The sequence below is a fragment of the Gavia stellata genome, chromosome 19 (genome assembly GCF_030936135.1).
Source record: "Gavia stellata isolate bGavSte3 chromosome 19, bGavSte3.hap2, whole genome shotgun sequence".
Taxonomy (NCBI): Eukaryota; Metazoa; Chordata; class Aves; order Gaviiformes; family Gaviidae; genus Gavia; species Gavia stellata.
In genome coordinates, this window is record NC_082612.1 from 6783065 (window position 1) to 6805329 (window position 22265).

Genomic DNA, 22265 nt, shown 5'->3' on the forward strand with positions numbered 1-22265 from the left:
CTAATGTCCATTTCCAGAATGCACAGTAAGCTCAGAGCTGAATAAGGCAAGATGCCTTTTCAAATTCCTTTTTGAAGCTGGCTGATCACAGAACTTTACTTCAATGTTGCCATCGCTGAATGCCTCCCGCCTGGCATCGTCCGAATCCATGGGATCTCTTTGAGAAACACTTGCCTTTTGCCGCCTCATAGTAATCCCCGAATTCCCAAGTTGCCTGGTTGGTGATGCATTTTCTTTGACAATGCAGAAGCAGATGGCAGACAAAAAATTTTTCTTGAAGTTTTCATTCATGAAAGCATACACAATAGGGTTGCAAATAGAATTGAAGAATCCTATAATCTGGACGATTGCAAAGATCATTTTGACTGTCACATCATCATACTCCTTTTCAAAATTACCTGGAAAGGAAAAAGGAAATATGCTGTAAGCACAGAATGGCATAAATGCCTACTACTTAGCCTATTTATATCCAGCCTGGCATCAGAAGCTTTTGTTTAAAAATCAACAAGCTACCTTGCTGGATGTTCTTAATATTAGCAACAGGGTTTCATCAGCAAGGAAAGACCAAGATCTACCATATAGCCCTGCTTTGTGTATACATAAATAAGGACAGTCATTCAAAAGAGGCAATTCATGAGCCAAAAAAGCTTGCCCAATGGCCAAGCAACAGAAAGTTTCCAGTCTGCAAAGTATAGGCCTTCTTTATTCAAGTTGTTCTTCTGGTTCTGCATTTCATGTCCATATCAAATGAGTAAGTACTTTAACACCAATCCCTGTCTTCTCACTGACCATACACGGCTTCTTTCTCTGTGCTAACACAGACCAGCTCATGGAGGTAAAAATGCATCTCCTTGGTCACATCTTGCAGTCTTTAATCATTGAGATCAGAGGACTGAATTCCTTGAATTCAAATACTCAGCGACCAAACTTCAGATAAGCACTACAAAGGTACACATGGCAAGTAAAATAAAGGCCTTGTTGCACCTGAAATAATTCCTGAAATTAGAAATGAAAAGAAAGCACACAGTTCATGGAGTGTTATGGGCAACCTTAACATGGGACAACCCAGACAATTTTAATAGTTACAGCTTCTGCGCTTCTGATTCTGCCCAGGCATAAACATAACTTGGTTCAGCTGACTGGCTGCAGGACTACTGATTTATCTGCTACAACCTTATTTGTGATAGAAGACAAAGAAACCAGCTGCTGCCCTTGGCAAGTTGAGTACAACTACTGAAAAATTCCTCTTGTTCCTACAGATAGCCTGCTGCATAGTCCCACATGCTATCCCAGTACCCATGCAGGAGATGGGAGACGAACAGTGCAAGACCCCAGAGAATAGGGCAAATACCAAAAGGCAAATGCAACAAGCAATGAGGGCATTTCCAAGCTAGTATCCAGACCAGAACACTGAAGAAGTTCAGCTGGATTCACTGGGTATTATCACTATGATGTCCAGTATTTATATTTCCAATATGTCTACCTCGTTAAAACCAGGGCAAGTGAAGAGATAAATTTCATAGCAGTTTAACTCAAAGCAGTATGACAACTGAAGTAGATGCAAATACAAGTCTTCACACATTAAATTAAAATTAAATTTGAATAAAGAAGTTACTTGTTCAAGAAGTTTTATACTTGGAAATAACTTTTACCTTCCAGAGAGGTATTTTCGACCTTTCAGCAAATGAAGATAGCATGACAGACAGAAAGAAAAATAATCTACAGAGTTATGCTCACCATCCTAATAGTCTTGCTTTTTCTTGAGTCTTGTAAGGCCTAGCAAACCTCCTTTTCAGGACTGGGTTTGTGACGTACAAAGTGAGAAGGAATGACAATCTCCTCTCTAAAGAGCTTACATTCTAAAGGAGCTGGTAGAAAGTTTGGGCACCAACATTCAGTAGGGTTTGCAGCAAGACACAAAGATTTTTTTTATTATTTTATTTTTCTAATTCACACAGCAAGGAAGAAAAGATCTGGCTGACACACAAGTGTATCTCAGGTATAAGTTATCTCCCAAACACTACACCTGATAAGAGGTTTTTTGAAATGTACTCATCTTCTGTGAGCACTGCAGATCTGTCTATCACTTGTAGACTTCAGAGTAATTCATCTGTTGTTGGATATGTATCTCCATTACACAACAGTGATCCAGGATTTATAAGCACATTAACCTTTGCTAGCAGAAGGTGTTCTATAGCTGAATGCTGCAGCAGCACTAGCTTTTCCAAACCCATAGTTCCATTATCAAAAAAAAAAAGAAAGGCTTTATTGTATAACACATAGCAGATACTCACTGTATTCTATCATCATGTGAATCACATGGAAAGGGGCCCAACAGACTGCAAAGAGAAACACCACTGTCACCATCATAACAATTGCTCGCTTCTTCTTCCTGAAATTGCATCAAGATATTCCATACTGAATGACTAAGAATTGACTGGTAGGTAGATGTGTCTCTTCAAGTTAGATCTGTAAATGTGTTCTGATGGTTGCAGATGCAAATAAAACCCTGGAAGTATGCTCAGAAGTACACAGTTCCCTTTGAAACAAAAAATGCAGCATAAGTGTAGTACATCAATTAATACCTTTTATTTCTCTCTTTTGGGAAAGCAATGCACTCTGCAGCTGCAGCAAGCAGTGACATTAGCATATCTCACAAGGCATTTTCACTTGATTCAGGCAGATGCAATAGTAAGAGATGGGGGGGAAAAACCCACATGAAATACCATTAATAGCTCAAAAAACAAGAGTCCCTTTCTGGATCTGGGAGCACTGACCATACCTGCAGCACCTAATTACATAGAGAATTTGACAGAGCGTAAGTGAAACTACACTTGCAACATTCAACCTTTGCTGGTAGGTGAAGTGCTGGAATAAGAGCAAGAAACACACTCCTTCCCCCCACTGTAATATCTCACAAACTCAAGGTATATATGAATTTATCATCATCCCCAAATTGATATATAATTCATATAACTACATTTATAGATCCCAAGACGGATCTCTCACCTGAGCTAAAGAAGCAGCACTTCACTGGTAGCAGTTACAGGATCTTCTCCCCACTGTGTGAAAATAAACCGCAGAGTAGCCCAAAGATTACATGTCACCTTAATTCCTGTGAGATTGCACCCTCTTTCAGTTTTGACTTACAAGGATCCACTTCCTTCAGCACTTTGTTATTTCTAAGGAATCATTTAAGCTGCTTGACAGTATTTTCCTTACAGGTGATACTTAAGGTGATACTCTCCCCAATGAGCAGAACTGTTAGAGGTTTCTAGCACATCAGACAACAGATTGATTTACCAAATGAAAGGAAAACACATGAGGCAATATTAAGGGTAGCCCACATTTAGTGCTAAATAGCAAAGCTGATAATTATTGATTTTCATTAACTTTTCAGATGAGCATTACCATCTGGATAGTCTCACACAAACACATCTGAGAACACTCAAAACTCTTTGGAAGCTATAACAAGTTAAACTGTACCAAAGTAGTTTTTAAATGAATTCTGATTTTTTCCCATATGCCAATTTAACTTGTAATGGGATCATAAAGCAGTATTCACAGTCTCAGAATTATATAAAGAACTTTCCATAGAACATATGGAAATAATGTAGCAGCATTTTCCTCAAGTCATCTTCTAACTCATGGCCTACATCTCTTAAAAACAAGCATTTCACAATGTATAATATGAGATGTATTGAAAGGGCTTCACTTCCAAGGTGTGGCTATACTATACTTTGAAGAAAACAATTTGTTTAAGTTGCCTTAAATTGGGTATCTAAGTGTTAAATAACTAGCTAGCTTTAAAAATCTGGTCTATGCTTGTAGACTTCCCAATGGATAAGGAAAGACAGATTTTTTTTTTTTTTGCACTGGTTTTCCAGAACAGTCAGGAAAAAAAAGATTTCTAGAAGTCAAAGTTCCAAATGTATTTTACTTTACAAACCTTGATATTTTAGACATTTCACTCCCATGAATAGTTTGAAGAACTGAAGCATCTCCCACTCGTTTCTTAATCCAGAGTTCATAGCCAATTTTAGTGTACAAAAAAAGCATCAACATCAGTGGAAGAAGGAAAAGTATAACAAGAATAAAGGTCGTATATATCTTCTGATAAATCGGACTCGCCCATTCTTCCAAGCAACAAACATACACTTTTTCATATAGAAAGTCATATTTAACCTGTAACAAGTGTAAAGGAGATGAGTCACTACAGCAGTTAGCACAAGTGTAAAAACCAAGCACATTCAAATATTCCTTGCCCTTAATACAACAACCAAAATTCAACAGAGAGACTTTTCAAAGTGACAAAATTCTTCCAAGCACTGTTCCACATGAAGTGTTGGGTTGACCCAAGTTGACAAAGACAGGCCAGGAGATGCTCTGATTTGCAGTCCTCCTCAAAACTTTTTTTTTAAATGAGGATTTTCAAAGGAGACCTTGGCTATGCATTTTGCAAGTAAAGATGGCTGTAGAGAAACCTCACATATTAGTCACTTTGGAAAAAAAAAAAAAAGGATTTGTTAATATTCAGACTTATAAGCAGCAGATTCTGACAAGCTGTTTTTCCTCCAAAAGTGTACAGTAACTCCTTAAACTATAATGGGAGCTAATTACATTTTAAACTAGGGACAACTCTTCCAAATCTTGGGGAACACTGTCATCCTGAAAGAGTAATCTAAGCCCTACACTGCTGTGTGCCAGTGCAGCTATAAACTGAAGGAAGCCACAGTGGAAGTCATAGATGCAATTACAGCTCTTTGACATAATTGGGGAGGGTAGACACGACTAGTCCCTGCTGGTAGTCCTTCTTCCAGTGCGTGCACATCCTAATCCTTAGCTTTTCTCATGCTGGCACACAGAACAAAAGCTTCGCTTCTCTTACTCCACTCTCATTTCTTAGGAGTTTATTCAATTTCATTGCTAAAGGTACAAAAGGAGCCAGCAAGAACTGAGTTTAAAAGGTAAATTCCCATTTCACCTAACATACCTCAAGCCGTTGCACATGCCACATAGGTGACCCAACAATAACTGCCAGCAACCAGACTATGCCTGTAAACAAATACAATTTTTAATACTTTGTACAACAAGCAGCATAAGTTTTGGTATGAACAGTTTAACAGCTTCATCTTTAAAAAGTCAGGCAAAGTAGACAATTTAAATAAAGAACAAAGTTTTCTATATGAGGCATACACCAGTCAACATTCACATCAATAACAGCATGCTCTTTTGTTATCCATTTTCTTTCCTCAAACTACCTTCATTTATTGGTATTCAAGTGTAAAGGCAACTTAATTTGCATGAGCAGCGTTATGTATGTTCTCTTTGTGTTACAATGGAAGGACCATTTACAGCTGTGACATTGTTTTAACAGGGCTTGTACATTTTGAACCTTTCTTTAAAAAGAAAGAAACAAAATGCTGCCAAAGGTTTATCAGAGTCTTGGTTAAGTAAATCTTTGACTTCAGAGTCTAAGTTTATTGTCAAGGTTTTGGCTAGTAATTACTATACATATAGGCACTATCCTTGAGCTATTTGATAAACATTACCAGACTTATCATTAACTTTACCTCTGAATCACTGGTCGTAACAGTGCCTTTTGTTCTGTCACGTCATCTACACCAGCTACACTGAAGATTATTTCTCTATACACACGATTACTGGAGATGCCTAAAATCTTACCAAGCATGGTGAAAGCTCTTTTATTGGTGTACTGCCATTTCATTTTTAGTGGATGCACAATTCCCTGGTGTCTTTCCACAGCAATGCAGGTCATTGTAAGAATCTCAGTTACAATAGCAGTGGATTGAACAAATGGCACCATCTTGCAAGCGAAGGCACCTGCAATAGTCAGAAAGTAAGGTATGCAACTGTTGCAGTTCATGAAAAGGCTATTATTAATAATGAGTTCATTACTAAAGTGCTATTGTGCAAAAAGAACAGACTAATATTCTTATCAGTTTAGCTGTTAAAATAAATATAAGTCACCTATTTAAGCTATTCATCAAATGCAGCTTTCAGCAGTCATTCTTCCATTTTACACATTACATCTGCAAAACCAAGACTTCTAAGAACATATGTGGTTGCTCTGTATCAGTCCGAGACTTACTGCTATTTCACTTTTGATCAATTCTTCCATCATCTGTTTACAAATGTGCCAAGTTACAGGGATATTTATTATATTTTTATCTTGGCAGGTTACTCCCCAGTTTTATGAATGTCTTAGTGTTATCTGTTTACTTTACCATTTCTGCTGTTGCAAATACATTGCTTCTTTTCATTTAAATACCACTCTATTTACACTTTGGCACTTAATCCATCATTCTGCCAAGCAATATATATAAGTCCTCTAAGAGGTGTAACATAAAAGGAGAAATTAAATCTCTTAATCATCTTTCCATTCTCCAAGCCTCCCTCTTTCCTGATTAACACATTATGTTAATGACACTGTCCAAATTAAATGCGATTTCCTGCCTGCATTTTCACAGTTGTATAGGTTCCCACTGTGAGTATTTATGCACAGCCAGCACAGATCTTCAGATTTCATTGCTGCTATAGCTTCCCAAAAGTACATGTTCAATTCTTAACATACTAGTCATTCTCCATTACTCATCCTCAAGTCCCAACCATCTTAGAAACTGTGCTGTAAATTACTCTCTCAAAAATCTTATGTTAATGCCTTTCCCAACCTACTTCTCATTTACTCATTTTCTGACCATATTTCTGACCCTGAGATAATTTTGTATGACCGCATTCTCACAGTTCCCTCACATTCTTACAGTTCAGTATCAGCTATTCATTTCAGCAATAGCTGGGGTTATTTCCCTTACTTGATCATTAATTATACTTTACCCAGATATAATCCATGAACTCAAAATAGCCAAAAGAATACCTGATCCAATTGTAAGTCAAGCTTTAAGAGGCCACAGACACCTTAAGCAGTAAAAGCAGAGAAAACAGAAAGAAAATGAACAGGAAACTACCAAAACTTAATCCTGCCCTCCATGAAGGGAACAAGGAACAGGGAAACTTCTGCCTCCTAGGTCAGGCTAAAAGCCACTGTAGCTTACAAAAAGGAACTGGTTTGCTACTGCTCTTATGAATTCTAGATGCTTCCCCCTGCCCCCCCCCCCCCAAAAAAAAAAAAAAAAAATCACTTTTTCCATGGTTCCAAAAGGGGAAGGGGAGGGCAAGGGGCAAAGGATGGAAGTCAAGTACCTTTCAAGAACATACTCAACACCAGCAACACCGTGAATGTGCACGCAGATCTGGCTTAAAACAGAATAAAAATATACCATGCTGCCCAAATTCAAGCTACTTGAATGAAATCTTAGCATGGTCAGCAGGAACTACATGCAAGAAGATGCACTGGGCTGCATGTCTGTTTCTAACCTAGTATGTATTTTGACAGGGTGTCAGAAAGAGCAAGACAAGACATCTTGACATATGGCATCAACTGTAATTTATACAGTAAAATTCCCCCCACTTCTTCCTTGCTTTAGTAAGCACAAAGTAAACCCCTCATGAAACACAGCCAATATCTTATTGATGAGCATCTCATCAGTTTCTCACCTCACCCAGTACAGTATGTGCTATACATATAAGCACCAGACCCACTCAGTCAAATTTATAGTTCTTCAACCAGTGTGTTGAAACTTCTGTAGTTAGATGACAAAAAGCAAGCTCAAATCATACCTTCTTTGGCACATGGCAAATGGTGAACAGAACCAAAGAACAGGCTATGGCACACAATCTCTGACTTACTGCTGTGAGTAAAGCAGAGAGAAAATGATCTTCAGCCAAATCCAAATCCTACTACTTTGAATCAAAAGGACAGAGTTTCCACTATTGGTTTCAAGTTTTTTCTTCACTGACTAAGGTAGAAGTGACTCCTAATACAAATATCATGAACAGAAAAGCAAAATTCGTGCATGAAAGACATGTTTAAGTTCCTGTTTCACTACAGAAAGGAATTCAAGTTTGAGTGCCCGAGCTGTGGCCAAAGAAAACTTTCACCATATGCTGTTTCTTATAGTTTGAAAAAAATCAGAGTTAAATAAAGTTAAATCCACCTGAACTATACTCTATTATAGGGGTTTTCCTGTAATGCACTATTCCATAACTGAAGTCCCAGCATTCCAGGGTATTCTTAGGAAGCAAAGAGGTATCAGTCTATTACTCTACTTCAGCAACAAAATGAGACAGCGACTTTCACTGAAGTTATGAGAGTCTGGTAGAATTTCCAGCTTGTGCCCAACTATTCAAAGAGCAAACAGAATACCCGAGTTCATCAGGTAGTAACTCCCAAACTCCAAATTTTCATTGCCTTTTACTGATATCATCTCATTTTCTTCCCAATAACTATACTGTTAAAGAGCACAGACTACAGCTATGCCTTTAGCTGAACCCCCAGGAGAAAAGGCTGCAGAAACTCCTTATTTCATCTCTTTGAAGACAAATGCACAGTATGTGATCACTTAAGCTATATGTAAAATAACTGTTAAAAAGGTTGTAAAAGGAAGAATCTACATAACGTCTACAGATTCATCCTACTAAGCTGAAGGAGGAGTGACAGTAGCACTTCCAGAAATGTGAAACAGCAGCATGTTTTTCATTAGACACAGTTGGCTGAAATAAAAACACCTGCTCTGAGTCACATGGCACACATTTTGGTTCCTCGGTGGACTGAACAGAATCACAGAATCATTAAGGTTGGAAAAGACCTGTAAGATCATCAAGCCCAACCATCAACCCAACACCACCATGCCCACTAAACCATATCCCGCAATGCCACGTCTACACGTTCTTTGAACACCTCCAGTGATGGTGACTCCACCACTTCCCTAGGCAGCCTCTTCCAGTGTTTGACCACCCTCTCGGTAAAGAAATTTTTCCTAATATCCAGTCTAAACCTCCCCTGGTGCAACTTGAGGCCATTTCCTCTCGTTCTATCACTAGTTACATGGGAGAAGAGACCAACACCCCCCTCCCCACAGCCCCCTTTCAGGTAATTGTAGAGAGCGATAAGGTCTCCCCTCAGCCTCCTCTTCTCCAGACTGAACAACCCCAGTTCCCTCAGCTGCTCCTCGTAAGGCTTGCTCTCCAGACCCCTCGCCAGCTTCATTGCGGTTCTCTGGACACGCTCCAGCAACTCAATGTCCTCCTCGTAGTGAGAGGCCAGCCACACACGTTATTATAACCAAGAAATAACATGAAATTTTCAGAAGGACAATAGCTAAAAGCTACTCAAAAAGCCTCTATATATCAATAGTAAAAATATAACAGCATTTCAGCCTCCCTGAAGCTTCTCACGCCACCAAGACCAGGGTCTCTATCAACTTGTATTAACATTACCATATTGCTTTAGGGCTCTTTCGCTTGCCCTGAACTGTCACTCACTATACAAGTGCTTCCAATCTTCTGAAATAAGGAGGCACTGGTGTTTCAAATGCAAAACTTCACCAAGGTTAAGTGACCATTTAGCAAGGAAATCAACTCACATTTGCATGAGTGTTTGAAACAGATATGTTTGGGGAAAAAAAGAAATACATGCAGTGTTTAGAATGTCATGGCCAATTGAAAAGTCATCAATTTCAATGGAAATCTGATGTCAACATATTTGAGATCCACCTCCACCATCCTTAATGTGTTTGAATGGGATTCAATCCTGAGATACCAGGGGTCATTGTACTTGACAGAATAGGGAATGTTTTCCCCATAAAGCCTGTTCTCAGTTTTCAAAACTTTTGTTATTTTATTTATAAAAACATACCAGCCATTCCATACTGCTTAGATAATTACTAAAGACTTTCTCCAAGTCTTTTAATACTATAAATTATATAGCTTATTTTTTCAAACTACAGACACTATCAGCTTTCGTACACATGGAAAATGAGAATCATTTATTGTTAAGTAAGATAACTATTTCAGAATGGTGGCTGTTGGGTTGGGGCAGTGTAGAGAAAAAAGTAAAAGACAGCCTGAAACTATTATTTCAGAATACTAAGAAGCTCAGAGTGACCACACTGGTTATTCCAGGGATATTCTGAAACAGAACATCTATATGGAGAGCAACTCTTCAGTAGATCTTTTCAAAACACTGTCTCTGAGTCCACAAACCCTAAATCACATTCTTTCCTAACAGAAAGCTTGTTGTTGTTGAATTGGAATTAGATTACTGAAAGGACTTCAGAAGTCCTTTATGGAAGCCCAGCCGTCATTTTATTCTTTGGGATTTAGCTGCCTAACATCCAAGGTGTTGATTCTATTGCCCTGTTCCTTCAGATACTTCCAGGCTACAGGTTCCCAGCATGGCCTCACAGAGTTGTCTCAGTCAGTCTTGACAAGCACAGAAGAGAACTGGAGAACCACGGAGTAATGCTGGTTGGAAACAAACTCAGAAGATCTCTAATCTGACCTTGTGGCTCACAGCGGGATCAGCAACCAAGCCAGACCAGAGGATTCAGATGTCGAAAATCTCCAAGGCTGAAGACAACACACCCCTCCCTGGGTCAGCCTCTTCTTCTGTTTGACTGTCCTCACATGCAAAAAGATTTTCCTCATATCACATCTGACCTTCTTGTTTCAGTTGAAGCCTTTTGCCTCTCATCCTCCTGCCACACACTGCTGTGAAGAGCCTGGATCCACCTTCTTAATAACCTCTCCTTGTATGCACTGCCAAATGCTGCTAGGTTGCCCCAAAACCAGGCTGAAGGCCCCTTCTCCAGGCTGAAGAAGCTCCATTCCCTCAGCTTTTCCACCCATATAGGGCAGCTGCCCCTACCCCTGACATCTGGCTGGCCCTCTGCTGAACTCATACCAGTTTATCAATATCTTTCTTGTACTGTGGGTCCAAAACTGGACACAGTATTCTGGACACTAAACACAACCTTGCTTGTGAGACTCGATTTAACAGGCAAAGTAGGTTTTACTAGATCTAAGCCTTCACAAAACACAGATGATGCATCTCTTCTTCCTTCTCTTAAATTGATTGAATGCTGTAATCACTGAACAAGGGAAGTGTGGAAAAGGGAGCCTGGAATCCTGGCTGTCCAACCTCAAGAAGAAAGCCTTACCATTAGAACCCATTTGGTTTGGAGAGTTTTCTTCATTACGATTTTCGGTAACACACTGTCAGGACCTTCCTCTGAAATGGACCATCCAACAAGAATACTTACGGATCTTCATAGCCAGAAAAAAAAAACCCAATACCTGCAAACTTGCATACTAATTATCAGGGAAACAGGTACTGATGTCTAGTCCCTCATCCAATAATACATGCACATTTCACTTAATATTTAACCCATTTGTGTAAAGCAAGCTTCACCTGCAGCACGAAGAAACTGATGCAACCCCATTCTCAAGGAAAAAAGCTGATTTTTACTATAAGCAAGACATGTTAAGTTTTGCAGAAAAAAAAATCAAACAAAAATAAATTATGCTACTGCACCACAGTTTAGACAGTGCAATTAAAATAATACAAAAAACAGCTGTGTGGAACACTGTGATATATAAAAACCAAGCTAGGTAACGTCAAGTTAGTTTTCACATGTTTGTGTTCAGACTTATCACAGAGTAACAGAAGATTTCAAAGGAATATACTAGTTTACACCTTTTTTCTAATTAAGCTGATAAAAACGTAGCTGTTTAGAACATGGCTTGGAGAGAATATGGTTTAATAGCTAGTATTATTCAAGTTTTCTTTCCATTCTCCAACATGGCTGCTAGATATTTTAGTTATTTGTATCAGGCACTATGTCCTTGTCATAATACACTCACTTATAATAAATCAACATTGGATTAAGAATACAATGAAGTTCCATCTCTCCCAACCAATCTGAAAATAAGAATGGATTTGCTTTTTATCTTTATGATAAAGACATTGAACAGCTTTATTTTGTTACTTATTTCTTTTTAAACAACATATTGTTCAAAACATAGTTTCAGATGCTATCTAAAGAGGACAATTAGTGAAAGAGTAACGTACAAAACTAAAGAACAAAAGCCCACTTAAGTGAGTTTCAGTCAACATTATTTCAGTCTCACTCCTTACAGTGTTTTTGGAGTCATTAAGCTAATCAGCATTTGGATAAAGGAAGCACTTCACAGAATCACAGAATGACAGGGGTTGGAAGGGACCTCTGAAGATCATCTAGTCCAACCACCCCGCCAGACCAGGTTCACCCACAGCAGGTTGCACAGGAATGCATCCAGGCGAGTTTTGAGTATCTCCAGAGAAGGAGACTCCACAACCTCTCTGGGCAGCCTGTTCCAGTGCTCTACCACCCTCACAGTAAAAAAGTTCCTCCTCATGTTTAGATGGAACTTCCTATGACCAAGTTTGTGTTCATTACCTCTGGTCCTGTCACTGGGCACCACTGAAAAAAGACTGGACCCATCCTCCTGGTACCCACCCCTTAAGTATTTATAAGCATTAAAAAGATTCCCCCCTCTGTCTTCTCCAGATTAAAAAGACCCAAGTCCCTCAGCCTTTCCTCATAAGAAAGATGTTCCAGTCCCCTAATCATCTTTGTAGCCCTAAAAGAAAGAAGTCGTCTTTGCCAAAGAAAGAAGTCACTTCATTTTAATGGAGGAAGGAAGGGAACATGAAGTGTTTCTTAGCTCTATACACACTGAAATAATGCTGAAAAAGCAAAAACAGTTTTAGACAGCTTTTTAGAAACAATGTTTAAAAGTTGTCCTGAGACAGACCAGTCATCAACATAAACCTACAGCAGCTGTCAAGAAAACAGCACCCCAAATTGTAATAAAGAGATTAGAAGAGGCAAGTAGCTTGTGAGATGAAAGAAAGAAATTAGAGATATTTGTCCTTCAGAAGCGAGAAACAGAGTTAAGAAGCAGGGAAATATGCACTCTTCTTCAAACCTATGAAGAAAAATGAGCTAAAAAAAGGACAAGACCTATTTGCTTCAAATAAATCTGACTGATACATCGATTAGAACAGTACATTCACTGCCTACAGGTAACTCCTGAAAACAATGCTGTACTCCTGCACTTCAGTTACACTACAACTTCCATCCAACAACTTCACAATAGTGAGTAAATGACAACCATATAATAAATTACATTAGAAATTAGTGATTAATTAAGTTTCCCTAAGGGAAAAAACTTAATACACGCATACATTTAAAATATCCTCTTAGTTATCAAAAAGTAGTTTCCTACCTTGTAAAAAGATCTCTCTCTAATTAAACAGACACCTCACATTTTAATGATTAACTGGAAAGGTGCAACTCTTATCTAGAAAAATAGCTATGAAGTGCAGATTTCAAACAACATAAAAATTTATATAAACCAATGCTTCTTAACTGCTGATTTAAATCATTAATTACTAAAGCCACCTCCAGTGTTAAGTGAAAGAATTTAAGAGAAGCTCAATCATTCACTTTCTTCCAAGCTGACCATCTTGTTCTGTTATTACTAATTATCTTAAAACTCTACAGCCTTTAAATCATTGAAAACAAACCAAAATCATAATTCACCTCTTCTTTCAATGAAGAGAAGTGCAATAAAAGCAGGCAAAAAAGCAGGCATAATATACAATTCCAGCAGGATTTGGCAGCTAAAGCCCACCTGACACAGCAAACTCACATCCTTGCATTCCCGGTCCTAGTCATAGTCATCCACTCTCCGAAGATAAAGCAGTCTACATGGACTACTCTGCTTCCCTATGTATTGCTGTTAATTGACCCAAATTGGATTTCCTCTCAGACTTCACAATGACAGATCATCTGGTAAATACACTATACAGGATTAAAAAGTGAGAGCAACTTTGAAACACAAATTCCTCTTCGATTGCCTGCTTATGTGCATCCCATCCTTGAGTTAACCAGCCACTTTCAGAACCAAAGGCATTCCCCCCTTGCCCCTAAATCAGGATCGGGACATAATGATAAAAATCCAGGATTAATGCAATCACTGACTTATTCTTGAAAATGTTTAGTTTGACTCATATGAAAAGTCTGGCTAGATCCTCACTTAAAATGAAGTTTAAATTCTTGAGCTTGACTCCAAAATTGGTGTGGACACCAGCTACTTGAGGTCATTAATGAACATTAAATGAGCCAAACTCTAGACAGCTTGAGGAAAAATGGTGCTACTTACCTCTTCCCAATGCAAAACACACAGCTAGACTTATTCCAGGTCTTTGAGACACCTGGGACGTTTTTATACTCTACTGCACAAAAATACGTAACACGTATGTAATGCCTCCAAATGCAAAGATAAACAGAGATCCAGTACATTAAGCATTCTGATATGATCCCAGCACTGAAGCCTTCTGGTGCTAAAACTAGGCACTGGGAAAACTTTAGTCTATTTGTCAGATTCTGGTTCATGAGGGTTGTGGGTTTTTTTGCTGTGGCTACACTGAATCTTTCAGAACATAATTTTTCTTCAGTTCTTTTGCAATCTATGAAGTAATTTTAGGCATCTAGTATCCTAAATCAGAAAGAATCTGATTAATATTTTTCAAAGACTTTCTAAAGGCTGTTTAAAAATATTTTTTCTCCGAAAGACTTGCTGGAAAAGTATCTCCTTTTTTGCCTGCTCATTTTCCACTTACATCCCCCCAGTACAGAAACATGTGACTTTTTTGAATATTTTAAACAATAATATTAATAATAATACTTTACCTAATATCTTAAACATGTATCAAAATGTTTAGCTTCTACAAGGTAAGGCTTTCAGCAAACACTTCCAATAGATTGTTAGTGAAGACAGCTCTGCAGCATTTAATACTGACCATTTCCAATTGGGAAAGAAAATCAATCGCAGAGGAACGCTGGAAATGAAAATAACCAATTGTTTCTCTTTTTCAAAAAGCCAAGACATTTTCAAAAGTCTTCCTTATGCACTGCTGAAAACTGCATAGATTATTCAAGCAATTAGTTTCCCCAATGATAACACATTCAGAAGGCTGCAAATATAAATGGTATTCCCTTAAACAAGTCTTCATGCCTTCAATATCAGATGTTGTGCCTGTAACTATGATTTAGCCATTTCATCGCCCATTTAAAACATCAGTTTTTCCTTTATTAGGGTAACAAAGGCAAAATCCTAAAACCATTCTTGGATAAAAGTTAAATTGTTCCTTCCTCTGTTACCAAGATGTTGTTGACCAAGCCCTTGCACTGAAGTCTCTGTCACAGATTATAAACCAGTTCTCTCCAGCTCACTTGAGACAAGCAAGGTAAGTTTTATGTTTTATATCTTCAGATAATATCCTTAAGGGTCTTTAATACTTGGGCAATGGATTGTTTTATATCAATTCTTGGGTATACAGGAATTTTGCATCCTTAGTAGTTTACGATCCGCGATGCACAAGTCTCTCACGTTACCTATAGAGAATAAAGAACGTTATACATATATCTGCCCAGAAAAAGGCATGAGTGTAGCACGAGTGTAGCACTTGGTAGTAGGCCTGTGGTAGTTAAGTCTGTTTATGGTCAACTACAACAGATGAGATAAAATGGTACGGCATGAGCCCATGCAATTAGACCTTGCACCTCGGATAGCCTATAGTTTATTTACCGATGCAAGATGGAGTCCACACCATTCCCTCTATCCTGTAATTTCAAAGTGTGGACTGCATACCTTGGGCTAGCTGACCAAGGTATTCCACCCTGTCTACCCTCCTTCTCCCTTCCCTCCAAGGCTCACATGCAGCTTCTCAGCCTGTGGGTTTACAAAGCCACTGAAATGGGCACCACAGTCTTCAGGCAAACTTGGATCAGCAGCTTATTTAAAAAGGCAGCAATCGGTGAGTAAAAACAAATAGAAACATGAGAAGATGCAGGATAGCTGTGCAGCACAGCACTGCTACTAGAACGCAGAACTACTGCAGCATACTGTCTGCAACTGTGGTACAAACAAGTAGTACAGGTGAGTATTTTTGGCAGGGATAGAGTTTAAAGATACGCATCTCGTCTGAAGAGAGAAAGGGGACTCACTAGCAGGGAACAAAACAGGACAGGGCAAACACAGTCCTGTTCACTCGAGGCAAGGCAGAGATCACCAGGTATTTTTACCAAGGAAAAGGACATCACCACCACCTCACATGAAACACTAAACAATCTATCCGCATCCTAAAACTTGCTTTGTTTCTTTGCCCAATCAATGCAACAGCAAATATTTCACATCAGTCATAGTGTTTAATATTTACACTAATTAATGACATGCACAACTTTCAGTAAGAAATTCCCTGTACTGAACATGTGAGTAGAATGTCCCCTTTTGTCAGCATTGTTTTGCTGCTTTTAAGCAAAACACCTGGCCAATATATTATATATAACCCTTTCTCAAACCATCTTCATAAAAGATTTTATTCCTGCCCTACTTGTAAGCAAATACCCAAAAATACACAATAGCAGGGCATGGAGAATGAAGGGTAAGGCAAGATTTCACCATTACAGATAGAACTACAAAAATCACCATCCTGCTCTTACAGAAGCAGATCAATCCTGAGACATAACCTCTCACACTGCAGGAGGCAAATGAAGAGTGCTCTTGTGTCCCTGACGTGATTTACAGCAAGTCTAGACAACTTCAATTAGAAAGTTTAAAAAAAGCTTTCAAATAACTGGATCTCTCACGTCCAGCTTTATTGTCTAGTATTAACACTAAGAGCATGTCAGCGGAGTTTGAGAGTATTTGAAAACTCTTCAGTATCAAAGAACATTCCAGAAGCAAGTCAAAGTGAAGAAGTTTCTAATGTCTCGCTGAAGAACAGAAATGAGATTTTACAGATGTATCCAAGAATATCAGACACAAAAGCAAAAGGCCGAGTGATTTTCATTGCTAAAACTTAATTTTAATCCCTCAGTAAGGAATGTTTATGCATTCTCACACAGGAAAGTTGTAAGTAAGGTAACACACTGCTTGATGCAAGATGTTTGGTGAAGAACAGAAAGTACCTAAATTCTCAACTGGGTATAAGATGCCACTTGGTTTTCAATCAAGCCTTTAGAGAAGAGGAAACTGCCATGTCAAGGAGCACCAGATATGACAACCATGTACAGAAGACCCACCCCTCTCCTGAGTGGCAGCTGGAGGCCAGGCAAGATACGTGAGGGCATCTGAAATGCTGCTGTGTGTTCAAGTAGTGCCTCCGATAACTCACTACTCTCTAAATGACAGGAAAAGCCACCCTCTGACACCTGTCTTGAGAATACATATTCTAATTGATAAGATGTCAAATTCACAAGAAAGATGTAGCACAGCGCTAGGTCTACCGTAAGCTCACGTTTTGCCCTTATCTTTTGCCAGGGCTAGTATATTACAAAACATTAAAAGTAATTCTCCAGTCGCTCCAGGCATTTCTGTAAAGATATTGCTGTTACTCAGCTAACTACGCAGTGTCAGCAAGCAAAGCGACTCTTGTGATTTTTTGGCCCAGAGACAAAAGCGCAAATTCATCTTTAACACCGCTGCCATCAGTATGACAATGAGACCACTACTGCTGCCTCCTATGATCATATGAGAGCAAATCCTCAACTGCTTCAGTTTGCACCAAGACTACCTTTGCTGTATGCATCAATTTACCCCTTACTCAAGTTCCCATTTTATCTTCCTCTTACCAATAAATGTGATGCCAGTCACCATTTATGCCAAAGCCACAATTTTTATTTTCTTCCACAGTTATCTTCCACATTAGAGAGATTAGCTTGCAGGATTTTTCTTAAAAGTTACCCTAGAAATTACAGCCATTTTATTTGCAAAGTCTGTGTTAATGCTGCATAATCACCAGGCAAAGTGAGGCACACATTTAGTTTCTTGAACCTGCAGCTGTTAAACTGCAGGTGAAGTTAAGATGTATTAATGAACATACTGTGCAAAACATCATGCCAGTGCTTTAGTTTTTCCCATCTCTGTCAGAACTGAATTAAGGTCTGATAAGCATAATACAGTGAACATGAGAAATCTTCAGTTTCTAAAGAATTCTGACAAGCACTATCTATTAGAGGAGCCACTCTACCATCCACAATTTGAACTACTTTACATCACCAGCTATCAACATTCTCCTTGGAGTCCTATTGTAAACTATGCACACCTGGAACCCTTTGGGGTGAAAGTGTTTCACCCTTCACTTTAGAAGGGCCAAAATGGTAGTTAGTCCTTTCTGATAGCATCCCATAAGGTCTTAAAAGATAACAGCTTCTCTGAAACTGTGTGTTCTTATGTTTGTATGTTCTGCCTCTACAGTACAGAGTGTTTGCAGCTTTCCCCTCACCTCTCCCATTCTGCTGTGGGTTTCTGAAGAGGAAAAGAAGATAAAGAAACACAAACACACATATACAAGCATGGGCAGTTCCAAATCAAAGACAAGTACAAAACATACTCATGTTTCAATTCACATCACCTAGAACAGATGCTTGTTGTAGTGATGCAAGTGAAGCTAAATCAAGATATAAAGTGACTAAATGCTCAGAAACGCAAAGATATTTCTAGCATCAAGTGTCTCAGGATGCACCACTTTTTCCAGCAGGAATATATTACATAGTTAAATTGCCTTTTTCTTAACAGAGTTGGAGCTTACACTACTCTGAGATGCTGCATTAAGGTGGTTGAGAGTAAGCTTTTTCAGACCGTAAAACGAAAGGCAAAAGGAAAATTAAACCAGTAAAGCTAGCAAGAAAAAGAATCCTCCCAGACCGGCAGGCTCTGATTTGCAGTATAACTGTAATCACCACTCATGCTTCACAGTGTAAGCCTCAGGAATCAGATATCCTTGGGATACAATCAGTTTACAACAGCTCATTTGTTTTCCTGAATTTTACTTCACACACACACACCCCCACCAGTGAAGGGTAATACCCATCAATTATGTCCTCCCAATACTGCGTTAAAGCTAATCATCTTACCAGGACCATAAAGGCTGCTATCAAAGTCAATGGGATCTATGGATCCACTTGTACCGAAGGTGCTCTAGCACAGCAAAGAGGGTAGACAAGAAGTACAGTAAAACCCCCAGAACAGTATACTTTAAAGTATCCAACTACTGATTATCTGAAGGTAGTTGTGCAACCTTTTACTTCCAGATTTTTGTCAAGCATCCTCAGTAACAGAAGGTAAATGGAAACATACATCCTTTCCCTGTACTGTTCCACATGCCTGCACCGTATCTGCTGTAATTCACCTCAGGTGGAGGCTTCATCCCACCCAACTTTTAGTTGATTCTGGACAGATGTACGATCAAGCTGACAGACCAGGGTCTTCCTTACAAGTGAGAAGGATCACATCTCTTATCTTTCAGGAAAGCTACTCAATTCAGTCCTCTCCCCCTTTATGCAATCTCTTGATGCCACCACTAACTTTGTGCTGTATTCTTCTTTGAGCAAGGAAAACTAGAACTACAGTAGTCAAAGGCACTATCAATTTATTCCATTGTTTTTATTTACACATCCTTATTAGTTTTGGGGTTCAACGTCTGTACTGTCTTAAACAGTAGTTACTTCCCCAAAGACAACTCATAATAGAACAGTGATCTTTACTATCAGTGGCCCCTGGAGTTTTGTATTCACCACTTCTCCCACAAAGCTCCTGTTTTTCAGACAAAAGTAAAGCCCACTTCACATAGGGTTAGGTATCCAAAGGCTTTTCAAGTCTCCTCTGACCTGTTAATTCCCACCTTGCATTCTAGTCCACGGGATTTACTGGAATTAAATCTCCACGTTCTGAAGGTAACCTTCACTGTCTCCCAACAACAGAAGCACAGGAAGCCTTAGAAACTGAAACATAACTGTGTCACTTTATGAACATTCTTTCTGTTCATATTGAAATATTCTGAAAAATATTTCAATTTGTGATTGTCAAGATGTCTGCTACTTGCTGTAAAACCATCCCTCTTATTTTTCTAGTTATGATTGTCAAACACTGTTTTAAGACCAAGAAAAGGAAGATAAATACCACTTGAACTGTTACTTCACCTTTGTCTTTTTGCTACTTTACTACTTTGGAACTGAGATGTATAAAAAACAAAAAACCAATAATTCTTTCTAGGCATCAGGGAGGCCTTGGCCAAAGGTCCTTCACATCAATGGGAATTCAACATAATTCCCCAGATATAAGCATATCTTGAAAATAATGTATCATTTCAACATAAATTCTGCATGTTCTCTCACTCCCCTATTTCTCCAAGGACGCATTCTTTTTCCTCGTAAAAGGTTAAGGAGGTCTGACTCTGAGTTGACTGCTGTCAGAGGAACTTAAGCTGAATAAAGACTGATATTTCACTTGGCAGACAGATTTTATTACTTAGAAAAAAAAAAGTACCTCAAGACTACCTCATCAGCACCACACAATGTATAGTTTCTCACACACATACTACAACTTTTAACGAAAACAAGCACAAAAGCGCACTGGGTTTAACATAACCTGAGGAAGTGGTGTAGCCATTATTGAACTCTGCGGAAAAGCAGCTGGCGGCAGGCTGAGGTTACTGAACTACACACCTGGAGATAGCGCCCCAGTCCTGCGATAAAGGACTACGAACGCCTGAACTCGACCAGCGGCTCCAGGGAGAGCGGACGTTTCAAGTTTTTACCGAAGAGTTTAAGCGCAGTTCGAGGAGGAAGAGCTCTGCCAAGGGTGCGCGGGAATAACGCTGCCCTCGGGGAGGTCAGCAGCCCCCTCACAGCGGGGCGGCCGCGCTCCTCCTCAGCGGAGGGCCGGCCCCAGCGGCCGAGGCTGTCCGCAGCTCACCGGGGGCGGGAAGGAGGGGGGTCCCTCACGAGGGGGCGGGAAGGAGGGGGGTCCCTCACGAGGGGGCGGGAAGGAGGGGGGTCCCTCACGAGGGGGCGGGAAGGAGGGGGGTCCCTCACGAGGGGGGTCCCTCACGAGGGGGCGGGAAGGAGGGGGGTCCCTCACGAGGGGGGTCCCTCACGAGGGGGCGGGAAGGAGGGGGGTCCCTCACAGCGGGCGCTGGCCACAAGCACTGCCGCACCCCGGCGCCTCATCGCCCGCCACCTCCCTCCCGCGGCCGCCGAGCCCGTAACGGCCCGGGACTGCCCGACCCGGCGCCGGCACCCACCGCCGAGCCAGTTCGAGGAGATGTTCTGCAGCATGGTGAAGGGGACGCAGAAAAAGGCGATGAGAAGGTCGCTGAGCGCCAGGGAGCAGATGAAGATGTTGGTGACGGTCCTCATGGCTTTGCTGCGGGTCACCACGTAGAGCACCAGGCAGTTGCCGAAGAGCGCCAGGGCGAAGATGAGCACGCAGATGAGGACGAAGGCCACCTTGGTGCGCCCCGGCAGCTCCGGGATGTACACCAGCGGCTGAAGCCCGTAGAGAGCGATGAACTGCTCCCGCGTTACGTTGTTGTCCCGCAGGAGCTGCGCGAACTGCTCCGGGGTGATGTTCAGGGACCGCATGGCGCCGTCCTCCCCACTCCCTCCTCAGCCCCCTCAGCGCCGCCACCCGCGCCCCGCCATGGCTGGACCGCCGCCCCTCCGGCGCTCTGCTGGGGCGCGGGGCGAAGCAGCCAGCGCCGGACCGGACCCAGCGCGGGGAAGAGGGCGGAGAAGCGGAGGCAGGGGCACTCGGAGCCGGGAGCAGCCCGCGAGGGACGGGACGGCGGCAGCGCGACCAGCTCCGCCCGGCGGCAAACTTCGAGGCAGCGGTGCCGCCCGCAGCCTCCGCTGACTGCTATGGCCAGCGGGCCCCGGGCGGGGGGGGGGGGGGCGGCAGCCAATCAGCGCGCAGCGCGGGTCCGCCCCGGCCCCGCCGTTGTGGAGCGGGACGGCCGTTAAACGGCTTTCTGCCTGAGGGAGCGCCCGGCGCCCTTGGCAGCCCTGCCCCGCCGTGCCCTCGGGAGCCCGGCGGCAGCTGGCCGTCATTCACGGCGGGTGTCCCCCAGCGGAGGCTCGAAATACCCACGGTGGGAACAGAAGCTACTAAGCCAACCTCTCGTCACGTTTGGGTCAGGCCGAGAGGGAAATAAAAGAGATTGTGTAGTAGGTACGTGCCCTTCTGCGTGAGGGGAGACTCATGCCACCCATGGCGGGTCATGCTGCTGCTGGTCCGTGCCCAGCCCGAACGAGGCAGCGGGGAGATTTTATCCGCCCTTCCAGACCCGTCTGCGCCAACACCGCTGCCAGTCCTCATGTGATGATGAGCCAAAGCTCAAACAAAGTCATTTTCCAAACTTCTGGTCATTGAGCTCCCTGAGATCCCAGGAGGCTCCTGAAGATTCCTTTGCCAGGCAGATGTTCACCAGCAGTATAACCACTCTTCCCGGAGGAGGC

At 41.2% G+C, this 22265-nt stretch overlaps 1 protein-coding gene across 1 annotated transcript; it reads right to left on the reverse strand.

The window, feature by feature from the left end:
* On the reverse strand, positions 1-21392 carry QRFPR (pyroglutamylated RFamide peptide receptor). Its single transcript, XM_059826925.1, has 6 exons — positions 21053-21392; positions 5686-5844; positions 4994-5055; positions 3950-4185; positions 2295-2392; positions 1-398 (listed from the first exon to the last, which is right to left on the reverse strand). Exons 1-6 carry the CDS (start codon positions 21390-21392, stop codon positions 1-3), a joined length of 1293 nt encoding a protein of 430 aa, XP_059682908.1.
* Positions 21393-22265: the final 873 nt, after the last annotated feature.

Coding starts and splice junctions, on each gene's coding strand:
- QRFPR (XM_059826925.1), bottom strand. CDS start 21,392: ATGCGGTCCCTGAACATCACCCCGGAGCAGTTCGCGCAGCTCCTGCGG. Junction 5,056..5,685: donor AAGAGCTTTCACCATGCTTG/GTAAGATTTTAG, acceptor ATTTGTTTACAG/GCATAGTCTGGTTGCTGGCA. Junction 4,186..4,993: donor GGCATGTGCAACGGCTTGAG/GTATGTTAGGTG, acceptor CACTTGTTACAG/GTTAAATATGACTTTCTATA.